The 12,684-nt window shown below is 42.6% G+C and overlaps 1 protein-coding gene across 1 annotated transcript; it reads right to left on the reverse strand.

The window, feature by feature from the left end:
• Positions 1 to 2,734: 2,734 nt before the first annotated feature.
• Positions 2,735 to 12,195, reverse strand: LOC143731504 (uncharacterized). Its single transcript, XM_077222460.1, has 8 exons — positions 12,117 to 12,195; positions 10,496 to 10,566; positions 6,620 to 6,748; positions 6,500 to 6,530; positions 4,309 to 4,341; positions 4,164 to 4,199; positions 3,707 to 3,763; positions 2,735 to 3,412 (listed from the first exon to the last, which is right to left on the reverse strand). Exons 1-8 carry the CDS (start codon positions 12,193 to 12,195, stop codon positions 3,387 to 3,389), a joined length of 462 nt encoding a protein of 153 aa, XP_077078575.1. The 3' UTR covers positions 2,735 to 3,386.
• Positions 12,196 to 12,684: the final 489 nt, after the last annotated feature.

The following is a 12,684-nucleotide window of genomic DNA, read 5'->3' on the forward strand; positions in this document are numbered from 1 at the left end:
AAACTTAACATACAACTGTCACCCAACCAAAATCACACACATTTTAAAAGCAAACATATTTATAATTCAAATGAGAATAAAGTCAGTGTTAATTACAATTTTAAGGAAAACAAATATATCTGAAATGTGTGTGTTGCTGCCAATGGAGCCAACGAGAGTGTGTTGCGGAAGGAACGACGAGTGTTTGTGTGTTGCTGCCGATGGAGCGAACGTGTGTGTGTTGCGGATGGAGCAAACGTGCGTGTTTTGTGTATATATATTAATGAGGGCCTGCTTATTCTGCATAATCTGGTCCCAAGCCGGTTCGCAGGACGAGAGGGCAACACGCATGTCAGGAGAAGCATTCAGTTTGTTTCGTTGTTTCGTCTTCATTTTGGTTAGAACTGAGAATACAGTTTCACACATATATGTAGTGGTGAAGGGTAGTAGCAAAGAAATGCTTGCTTTGCTCAGCATGGGGTACTCGGTGAAGAGGCCAATCCAGAACGAAGACAATTTTTCTGTTTTGTGACGGGTTTTCAAAGTGCTGTCACTGGTTAGTTGGAGCATTTCTGATTCTTCACAAGGAGTTAAATTCAGTTCAGCAATTGAATCTGGAGTTTCAAAGTCAAAGGGATTTTTCACCCATCGCTTGTCTTTTAATTCATCGAACTTCTCCTGGGGAAAGTAGCGAGCAAATTTCCCCATCAGTGCATCAAGATGTGATTGAATGAGACGAGTCAGGCCAGCGACCGATTCCTTGGGCACGTCGTTTTCTTCAATGCGTTTCATCATTGTCGGGAACATATAGTAGCTTGAGGTTTTGAGTCGCAGCTGCCAGAGTTCGAGTGATTTCTGGAAGGCCTGAATTTGTTCGCAATGTCTGAAAATGTTGTCATCCCGTCCTTGTAGTTTTAGATTCAGTTCGTTTAGAACAGAAAATATGTCAGCAAGATATGACAGGGTTAAAAGCCATTTCTCATCACTGAATGAGCTTGCGAGAGGTGACAGTTTTTCAGTAAGAAAAGCTTGTATTTCATCCCTCAATTCGTACACTCGGCTGAGCACCCTGCCCTTCGACAGCCATCTCACGTCTGTATGGAAGAGTAAATGTTTGTGCTCGGCTCCCATTTCAATACACAGGGCTTCGAAAAGACGGCTATTAAGAGCACTGCCTTTAATGTAGTTCACAACTTTGACAGTGTCTCTCATCACTACTTCAAGCTCAGGTGGGATTCCTTTTAATGCCAAAGCTTCACGATGAATAAAACAATGATACTAAACAATCTTCCGTCCTGCTGCATCCTTAATCCTTCTGACAACTCCGCTATTTTTGCCAGTGAGGTTGGCCGCGCCGTCGCTGGTGATGCCTTTGCAATTGGCCCAATCAAGACCACATTTTGTTACGAAAGCATTTAATTGTTCAAAAATATGTGCTCCTGAAGTGCTAGAAGGCAATGTTAGGCAGCACAGAAGCACAGAAGATCTTCAAGAAATTCACCTTGCCAAATGTACCGAACATAAACCAGTAATGTAGCGCTTGATGCAACGTCAGTGCTCTCGTCTAGCTGAATAGCAAAATCACTCGCTGACTTCAGTCTCGCTATGAGCTGTTCTTCTAAATTCTGGGCAATATCCACAATTTGACGTGACACCGTATTGTCACTAAGAGGAATTAATTTTAGCTTTTCAGATGCCTTTTCATCAAGAACTGTATTAACTATGTCCAGTGCAGCAGGCAATATTAATCTCTCTGCAATTGTATGTGGCGCTTTTTCTTTGGCAACACGATATGAGACTTTATAAGATGCCAAGTGCAATTTGTGATTGTGTGTCACACTTCTGCTGAGTAACTGAGCTGATGACTGAATTTCTTGAGACTTCCTCTGAAAAAAAGATAGCGGTTTGTCTGCAAGATCTGCATGGCGTGTACTTAAATGTCTTTACAACTTCGCTGGTTTCAAACTTTCATTTGCCAACTTTTCACCGCATATTACACACATTGGTATTGCTGCATGGACTGCGTCCGAACAGTTGACAAACCCAAACTTCAAAAAATCATCTTTATATGGCTTTACTCCGGGTTTCTGCTTTTTCTTTGCAGTGTAAGTATTGCTACTCTGTTGACATGCATTGCCTTCATTGTCTTCCCTGCTGATCTCCGCTGTTTGCGGCAGGGTTTGATGGCTGACCGCGTTTTCTGCTGCTTCAGAGGTCTCGGTCTCTGACCCTCTTTTTCTTGTGAAAAAATCATAAATGCTTTTTGACTTTGGTTTGCTCATGTTCAGCATAAAATAAAATCATTACGGGCTAATAATGTCACGGTACCGAATATTTTCATCATATCATGGGAAAAAAATAAAATGGCTGCATATCAACAATGCGCACAAGGTTTTTTGTTTTGTGTTGCCTAGGGCTACGAGTAGGTCGGTCAGCCGGTCAGGTGACATGTGGATTATTTATTTTTGCATGAATTTGAATGTTTTTTTAGTATACTTCTAATCAAGGCTATTATTATTAATATTAATATTATTAGAAAACGTAATTAAATTTTAAATGTATTATTATTTTTTAAAATAAAATCACTGGCGACCCATTTTTTAATTCTCGCGACCCACCCGAGGGTCGTGACCCAGGGTTTGAAAACCACTGCTCTACAGCGATCTGACACGACACATTGAAGAGCCACAAAACGGTATTTATTGTTTAAATTTCTTAAAAAATTGAGACATTGTTTCATATCAAAAGGAAGTTTTGAAAACTCGTCTCCACACCGGCGTGACAATGGTTCCTCGCCACTGTCGCCTTTTTCGCCTTTCTTCTTCTTTGTCGCCATTGGCTTTTGGCTTGCTTAGTTGGGGACATTTAATTTTATATTTAACAATATTATTACAACATTATTTTCCTGTTATCTCTGTAAAGCTGCTTTGAAACAATCTGTATTGTAAAACGCGCTATATACATAAAGGTGACTTGACTTGACTTGTACAGACACCCGAGGCACAACCTTAAGCAATGGCCCTGAATGGTGGTTTAATGTCAACATTGTGACAACGGCGTAAACAACCTTCACCACACAACGTTAGTTATAGCAACCTTTTGGCCATGCTGTTAAAACGTTGTTAGAAGGTTTGGTACGTTGTGGTTATGCTCTGTGTATCAATATAAAAACAAAGATTTGATTTCAAGAAGCATTGTTTGTTTAGCAGAAACACAACAAGGTTTCAGATCGAGTCTTTAAGAACAGAAATTCCTTAAATGGTGTACAAGATTAAAGGGATGTTGAGCCCTGAGTTTGAGTAAATCATGACCTGAGTTGATTTAAACTGATCATCGTCTGGACAAGGAGTCGTTTAACTGTTCAGATTCAGAGTGATTCAGTGAATCACGAGCATCAGATCTGATCTTCATTTGGACAGCAGATTCGGGATCCCTGAGAGAAACACATTCAGTTTTAGCAAATGAAGATTCATAGTGCTAAAGATTCACTTACAGCAGATGAAGATTCATTCACATCAGATCTGTGTGAAAGTTAAAACATCAAACGCTTGTTTCAAATCTTAAATGTTATTTATTTATTTATTAAGTCTTTGAGATTAACTCCATTTTGTTTATTTGTTTGTCTAAGTGACTATCACTGCATTCAAAGAGCTAATTTGATTCGTACGTTCATTCTGTGTGAATCAAACCCATGATCTCAGTGTTGTTCATCTACAGAATCACTCACCTGTTTTCTGAATCATTCTCACACTGACAGATGAACCGCACTTCCTTCGGAAAAAATCTGACAACAGATTGAATATGATTATTACTTATCACATCCATCACAGGGTTTGAGTTTATTTATTCAGACTGTCATGATTCCACTGTTTTGCATTCAGTAATCTGAAGATGAAGGGAAATGTGATTCATGATGACATGAGCTCTTGAGATTTACTGACTGAAATGATTCTTTAGATTGATTACGACTCACCTGAAGAAACTTTTACGCTGAATCATCAAGAAGATGATAAGAAGAACAAGGAAAACAGCCAAAAGCCACCACAACTGATCTATTCAAGTGATATACAAATAAAATCAGCTGATTAAATCAATAAATTAATTAATGAAGCAATGATATCAGCTGATCTGTAAGAATGATAAATCAATATCAGAGTTGAGGTTTAAAGCTCTTGATGTTTTACCTGAGAGCTGGAGAGGAGGAGTCACTTCTTTCACATCTGTAAAACACACAATGATCACAAATATCAGCCAATATGACAGTAAACACTCACACTGGATTGAGTCTGAATCAGTGTTTTATTAGTGAATTAGACACACGTTTATCACCTGAGTTTGGAGTCGCTGTAGTTTCATTCCTCACTGAAAAACACATTCACAATCATCATGATTCACTTACAGAAGATTCAGTTCAACACAGAATTTGATCCGAATCAGGACCATAGACTGTAAAAAAAATGGACAAAGCGTCTCTGACGTCACCCATAGACTTTCTGAATTACGGTTTTGAGGCCATTTATGGGGGGTATGGGCAGCGCCATTTTTGAAAATCTTGGGAAATCCTAACCCCGCCCACCTTCTGGCCAATCCATATATGGGTAAAGGGGCGGGCTTTGTGTGAGACTGGCCGGCCAGTGGACACGCCTCTTAAGCCAAGGAGTGGCAGCATCAGCTATCTGTAACGTTATAAGATCGACTGGCAGACTAGGCTACTTTTTACAGTCTATGGCTACTACATTCACTGCAAAGCTGCTGAAGAGTACAACCCATCTGAATGAAGAAGCGCGCGGGCAGATGTTCGCGCGGCCAGCTCTCTTTACAACACAAGAGAGCTAAAGTTACACCGCCCTAAAAGTATATCATGCGCTCACGACTAGCTCTCCTTTCGGACGGCGAACCGCCTCTCGCGCTCCCACATTTCTTCCCTCGTTGAGACTCGACAGAAGAAGCCCGTGGTTGGATGTTCGTGTTTCACAGAACTGTTTTACAGAAACAGTGTTTCAAACGTCAGTTATAACCATTAGAGGTGTGAACCTTCACTGGTCTCACGGTTCGGTTCGGTTACGATTATCATGCCATCGATTCGTTCAATTCGATATTGCGATGCACCGCATCCTCAATTTTACGTCAAAAGTGATGTGTGCGTGCGCGCGTGTGTGTTCGCCTGTTCGGGAAGTCGCAGTGACAAAAACAGAGACATTCCAGTTTAAGTTTCATGGGACTAAAGCCTGTTTATGCCATTAGGAAAATGAAATTCTGTCAAATCAATTTTGTTTTAAAGAAATGTTCATTTAAAAGCAGCGCTCATTCATCAGTGTATAATGTTACCCTGGAGACGAGCGCATCAACCGTCACCGAGTCCGCTGTTGAAGACGATCATCCATTTATAATCATGCGAAACAACACAATTGTAATTTGACCATCGGGTGCGGAAGGGTTGCCATCTGTCTCGGTTTGTCCCGATTTATCTTTTAATAATCTGTCCTGGGAAATGTATCCACTCTCCCGAAAGGCTACATGAATGTATGTTCAAACCGTGTAGCGCGTGCACAGCAGAGAGGGAGAGAGCGAGACCTTGCGTGTGTGTGCCTCAAGAAGCGCATGTAACTTGCATGCGCATGTAATGTATGTATGTAAATGTATGTAAGAAAGAATGTTTAATTCGCACTCGCGTCTCGCCTCCCTCTGCCAGTGTATACTACCGGCTACCGCGACAAAGCACACGCGCGATGAAATGACGTCAGAAAAGCGTCAGTACATTATAACTGGTCTATTACTGAACCGAAACCGAATCGTCCTCGTCTGCATCGCGGTGCATCGTAGAAACGATTAATTTCGACACCCCTAATAAACATAGGTAAAGTACCTCGGACGCTAACTTATCTGAGGCGATTTAATGCTAACTGTTGCAGTGCCACTGCCCACAAACATTGATGCTAAATAGTAAATTGCTAACTACCTGAAATAGTAGTGGAATGTCACTTACTGGAAAAATGGAGCTTAGTACTCCTACAGTGTCGGTTAGTGCAGTTTATAGCAGAGCAACCCATTTTATGCACGATATTTCAATACAAAAGTTCAGAAAGGATACAGAGGTGGTATGATGTGTTGTGTCAGATGTCAAATTTCAGGAATTCCACAGCCCGTTATCAGCTGTCAATCAAGCTGTCAGTCAAAGTTAACCACACCCTTATTTGTCATACATTTTATATCTAAATACGATCTAAACTAACGAGTTAGAAAAAAAATTCACCCCCCTCACAGTTGTCAGGCACTCGGAACCTATCGAAAAATACAATAAAAGTCCATGGGATCAACCTGTAAAAACATGAATTTATGCTGTGAAAACGGACATTTTAACATGTGGTCTATGGACATTTGCTCCCTTTTGGGACCTGCCCCTAGTGGATTTTCGATGCATTGCAGTTTTTCGCACTTTCGGGTAGGCTTTATTTTTCAGATTATAATGTTGCCACTTGATCAGGACACACTGATGTGTGTGTGTGTGTGTGTGTCTCACCCCTGTACATGGTCGTATGCTTGTGATGAGACTGAAATGAAGGATAGAAACATTAGAGAATCATGTTAATGAAAGATTAAATATGAAAACAGAAGAATGATGTGTTGAGAGTTGATTTACTCCTGGAGTGTCACAGACGATCTCATGACGGAGATTCACACAGCGAGACGTGACGAGACGATCACATGAGACTGATGATGCAGGATAGATCAGTCTGTGTGGATTATCTGGATCTGCTACACACTGATCCTGAACATATGAAAGACAATCAAATAATGTGTGTGTGTGTGTGTGTGTGTGTGTGTGTGTGTGTGTGTGTGTGTGTGTGTGTGTGTGTGTGTGTGTGTGCGCGTGTGTGCGTGTTTTTCAGGTGTTCCCTAACGCTGTGTGGACAAAATGTGGCCAAAAGAGTAACACATAAAATATAGTCACCATATTTTGGTATTTTTTTTACCAATTGGTTTTGACGCCTGATTGTTCCCTGAAGACAGAGGAATAAACATCTTATTCTGTGGATATTACAGCCCCGTTCAGTGTAGAGGTGTCAAATTGATCACATTTTGGGGTAACCTTGACGTTGATTTAGATATTTTTTCAAAAAAATATCAGTGGTATTGTGTCTGCTATTTCATAAAGAAACATTTTTGCAGCACTGCAACAACACAGAGTGTGCAGAGGTTACCATACATTGTTTTTGTTTTTAACATCAGGTGACCATTTAATGAGTGAATTTTCAATTTTGGGTGAAATATCCTTGTAGCTTGAAAAGTTTAGTGTGATGTGGGGAACATATGATCATTCTGTGTCTTCTGTCCCTCATTATGACCGTGTGGATGGTCCATTTACAGCTGCTATTACAGTTTCTTTTTTTTTCTTTTTTTTTTTTACAGTCGCTAGGACACATCTCTCAAAACTTTGGTAATTTTTTCAAAACTGTTCACTCAGTATTCATAACCAACCTTAAAGGGTTAGTTCACCCAAAAATTAAAATTATGTCATTAATGACTCACCCTCATGTCGTTCCAAGCCCGTAAGACCTCCGTTCATCTTCGGAACACAGTTTAAGATATTTTAGATTCAGTCCGAGAGCTTTTTGTCCCTCCATTGAAAATCTATGTACGCTATATAGTCCTTGTCCAGAAAGGCATTAAAGACATCATCAAAGTAGTCCATGTGACCTCAGTGGGTTAGTTAGAATTTTTTGAAGCATCAAAAATACATTTTGATCCAAAAATAACAAAAACGACGACTTTATTCAGCATTGTATTTTCTCTTCCGGTTCTGTTGTCAATCCGCGTTAGGCCAGGGAAGTCACTGTTGTTCCTACAGGACCACTGGGAAAGCGTTCCCCGTACATTGGAAGGAAGGGACGCTGCGGAAGCCATATCCAACCCAGAGGGAGGTAACGTGGAGAATACACATATGAACTGGGCGGAAACCGGGCAGTCGAACATATGGAATGTCACTGGGGTGGCTCCAGACTAAGACGGGGGAGACACACCGGACAGTGACGGCAGAGAGACTCTGCCGAGGGAAGACACGGGCTCGCCGCAGGGAGCCGTATCAAGGAAGAATACACATATGGGGTCGCCGTAGGGACTGCAACATATGGACCCAGCCTAACACAGGTTCCACACTGCTTACGAGTGGTAGACCTAACACCAGACGTTCCGCACGTCCGACGTCGGAGGGGTGTGGAGGAACTCAACAGGGTTCAATTTTAAGGGAACTCAACTGGAGTAGAAAGGCGCACGTATCCAGTCCATAGGAGGGGAATGGCGCAGCAAGCCGACACTTGAACCGGGCTCACAGTGAAACTGGCTTCATGAGAAGGGAGCCCACGGGAAGCAGCGGTTCAACTAGGTGTCGTCCAGCCCCCAACTCTAGAATCTGTTTAGCAAAGCATATCGTCAACGCCCAGGCGGAGCACTTTACACTCATCATAGAGGAGCTCAACACCTAAGTGGACATGTTGCATCTCGGATTTTTACCGAAATGAAGGCAAGCACTAAGTGCAACTTTGCATGGAAACAGCCTTCCCTCTCTGCTGAGTTCCAACAGATATTTGTAGAGCTGGTCTGAGGTCTATGGCTTGCATTCTGTACACGTCCAAGCGAACGGACAGAGAAGCCAGGGCTGGATCTGCCTCCTCCAGGGCAGCGCTTGCAGGCTCACCACCTGCTCCTATTACGGGAGAGGTAGGAGCCTTGGGCACAATCCGAGCCGGGGTCTCAGCTTGTGAGAGTTAGCCGGCCCAGACTCCAGGCACAATACGTTGACCGAAAGCGAGCAAGTCCCTACCCTCTAGTAGAGACCACGCGAGCAGGAGAACTGATATAACAGAATTTTTAACTCACTGCCTGCAGTGGCTCAGGGGCGGTCTCTGCAGTGCAGTCGCACCAGGGACAAGGCCCAAGAGGATAAAGAGGGACGCAAGGATTTACAAGACCTTGCTCCTCAGGAACCTGACGATCAGAACGTGCTTCTGCACACTTCTGCAACACGATGAGCGTCGTTTAAACACCGAGGCAACATCATTTTGAGGGTGAAGGAAAACAGCCTACTCCAACCCATTTTGCAGGAAAGAGAGCACTGAAGTGATCGAAAGCTTTCAGGATCTCCTCTGGAGAGAAGACGCACTCAACGACTAGGTTCCACTTCTAAAGGCGTAAGCACGCTACCCATTTCTAGGGGGTGCTCGCAGAAGTGATGGTAACTATCACATGCCCCTTTGATAGCCACCTGAACCTCCGCGTTCAGATGTAAGACCGCCCGGAATCTCCGGGGGAAGAACGCGGGTGCCATCGTGCCCCGTCCCTGAAAGAGTTTTCAGGGGAAGTCAGGAAGGCTGTCGATGGGAACCAGGTCTAGTTGGGCCAATAAGGGGCAACTATGAAGACCTGTTCCTCTCCTGACTTAACACGTAGGTGCAAGCGACGGGCGCAAAAAGACAGGAGCGTTGCTCAACACAACATGTGAAGATCACTGGGCTTCAGGAGCACTTCTGCTCAGCACTGCGTGTGACGAATTCACTGAGCTACAGGGTCATTTCTGCTCAACACCTGAGTGTGATGAACTCACTGAGCTACAGGAGCATTGCTGCTCAACACCTGAGTGCGATGAACTTCACTGAGTTTCAGGAGCAATTCTGCTCAACATGAAGTGTGATGATTTCACTGACTTGAGCAGGCGCAAGGCGACCATGAGTCGCAGTCACTTTTAGAAGGCTCACTGGGGTTAAACGCATTTATGCGGGCCCCTGGGGCAGCTGAGACCCCTGTTTGTCCAAGGGTAGTCCGCTCGGTTTACACAAACACTGGCGGAAAGATGAAACCGGGGGGGGCAACTGAGCGGCCCCGGAATGGTCATGATCCAGCTGGACCCAGGGGATGGAGTCTCCACTTGCCCTGGCTATAACTGTCGTGAGGCTCGATGGCGGCACGATTGAGTAAAGCGGGAAGAGTGGAACAAAGCGTCCTTAGAAGCTTCTGACTCCAAGGAGGAGGTGACGGGTGAGTTGTGACATGCAAGGGAAGCTTGCGCAACGGTCGCAATGTCTAACAACTCGAGGCACGAATGCCCGTGTACCATGAATGCCGTCGACTACGTCTGACATTATCGACTGAAAGGGAACTAGTGTTAATATTAAAAGACACACACACACACACACACACACACACACACACACACACACACACACACACACACACACACACACACACACACATATATAAAGTTACATGATGAAGCCAGACTTCACTGCCAGTTCACTTCCCTGTTCATATAGGAGTCCCCAGTTCGATAGGTAGACATCGGTCAGAGTTGCAGGTCCCCTCTTGACAAAAAATGCATATTTAAAGTTATATTATGAAAAAAGACCTTTAAAGAAAAATTTGTAGGTCATTTTTGTTTCTTTAAAATGACAGAAACACTAGTGTGTGTGTGTGTGTGTGTGTGTGTGTGGGCGTGCGTGTGTGTGTGTGTGTGTGTGGTTACCTCTGTATACCAGCTCTGTTCACAGTCTCCATTGAGTGTGTGATTCAGTATAACAGGCAGAATAGAGATTGCTAATGTGACGTCATCGTGACGTTTTACCAGTGGTGAACGCAAAGCATTTTGGGAATCCGCGGCACAAACAGAAGGCGCCAGACTTGATTGCATGGAGGGAAGAACGCAGTGTTCAAGATGCCGTCTACCTGCTGTGTTATAAACCGCAATAGTCCTTCTTGCACAGTTTTGAAAACGAACGTTAAGGGTTGTTTTAAGGACATGTTTGTGTATGCTCGTAGACAGCCACTCTGAAGCGGTCACAGGCGATTCTCAAAGATTCAAAAAGTCGAGACAGGACCATCGTCAAAATTCTACCCACCACTCTAACTTAGTTCATCCAAAACTAACTAGAAAATAGACTCAAAATGCTAAATACCTGAATTATCCTTTAAGAATGAATCAATATATTTGTTTTCCTTAATTTTAAGGAACCCTAACTTTATTCTCATCTGAATGGTAAATAATTGATTTTCGTATAAAATAATACTACCATTAAAAACACATTTGATTTTCTTTTTTAATCAATGTAGAATATGTAACTGCTCTGAAGAAAAGAAATGAAAACCAATGCAATATGATTAATGTCCAAAAGATGACAAACTTTTTTGAAATGGGGTTGGATAAATATGTTGCTTTTAAAACTGTATGTGTTTGGTTGGGTGACAGTTGTAGGTTACAGCTTGAGTTGTGTGACAAAAGCGCAATGTTGTGTTTTATTGCGAGTGTAAGTTACACAGATATAAGTAAACACTTTGCAGTTTTAATGATAACCTCTATGAACAAAATAACGGAGTATGTTTTTATGTTTCCACTGTTCGATCGCGCGATTCGCGCCCGCGCCTCTCTCTCTCTCTCTCTCTCTCTCACACACACACACACACACACACACACACACACACAGTTCGATCGCGTCTCTCTCTCTCTCTCTCTCACACACACACACACACACACACACACACAGTTCGATCGCGTCTCTCTCTCTCTCTCTCTCTCTCTCTCTCTCTCTCTCTCTCTCTCTCTCTCTCACACGCACACAGTTCGATCGCGTCTCTCTCTCTCTCTCTCTCTCTCTCTCTCTCTCACACACACGCACACAGTTCGATCGCGTCTCTCTCTCACAAACTCGCAAACACACAGTTCGATCGCGTCTCTCTCTCTCTCTCTCTCTCTCTCTCTCTCTCTCTCTCTCTCTCTCTCTCTCTCTCTCTCTCTCTCTCTCTCTCTCTCACACACACACACACACACACACTCCAGCATGCATTACAATCTTGACATGAATTCTGACTGCATGAAGATAGATGAGAGAGAGCGAGGAGTGTGGTGCTTAAAACATTAGCATACTTTTGAACGGACGACAGTTTTCTGGTATGGTCCGACAATGTTTTCTTTAGCCCGCTGCATTTTGTAGGATTATATTCTGTTTTCACGCTATTTTTTTTTTCATGCCAGAACCATAGAACGTAAAAAAATAGGCCAGAACACTAGCCTGCTATGCCAGCCCATGTAAACGGGCCAAACATACCCAAAATTCTTTGCGTTCTGATGACGTTGCCGCCCAGTTGGTCACATGTCTTAGCGATCTCTATAACGTACACAAACCCCCCAGCGCTCTCAATCTCTCCACATGTCACATTGATGATGTCCATGATTCAAAACTGAAAAAAACAGTGTTTTCGTAGAACAAACATCAAACCTTAAATATTTATCAAGCATGTAATGATGTCTCTTTAAAGCAAGTCTCATCTTCTATCTTTCAGAAAAAAAAAACATGTTTAGGGTTTCAGCAAAGAATACTTAAATGTGAGTCTGATCCTAAAAACAAAAAAAAAGCTGATACATTTCAGATAAACTCAAAATATGGCACAAAAATCACATGGATTATTAGGAATCACAAATATCAGATCATCATATTACATTATTACAGCAGTATTGATGATAAATACAGATTTACAGAGCAGAGTGAGAGGATATTAAAATAAAAATCTAGATTTTAACTGGAATGCACAAACTCAATTATTTGTCTCTTTTCGACACTACTTTCAAACTGTAACTTGTACATAACTACTTCAGTTGAGTAACGTTGACAATAAATTAACAGATTCAAACTGCCCTGATTAATAACTTGTGAGCTAGCC

The sequence above is a fragment of the Siphateles boraxobius genome, unplaced genomic scaffold (genome assembly GCF_051911475.1).
Source record: "Siphateles boraxobius isolate OS27281-9 unplaced genomic scaffold, OSU_SipBor_1 87, whole genome shotgun sequence".
Lineage (NCBI taxonomy): Eukaryota > Metazoa > Chordata > Actinopteri > Cypriniformes > Leuciscidae > Siphateles > Siphateles boraxobius.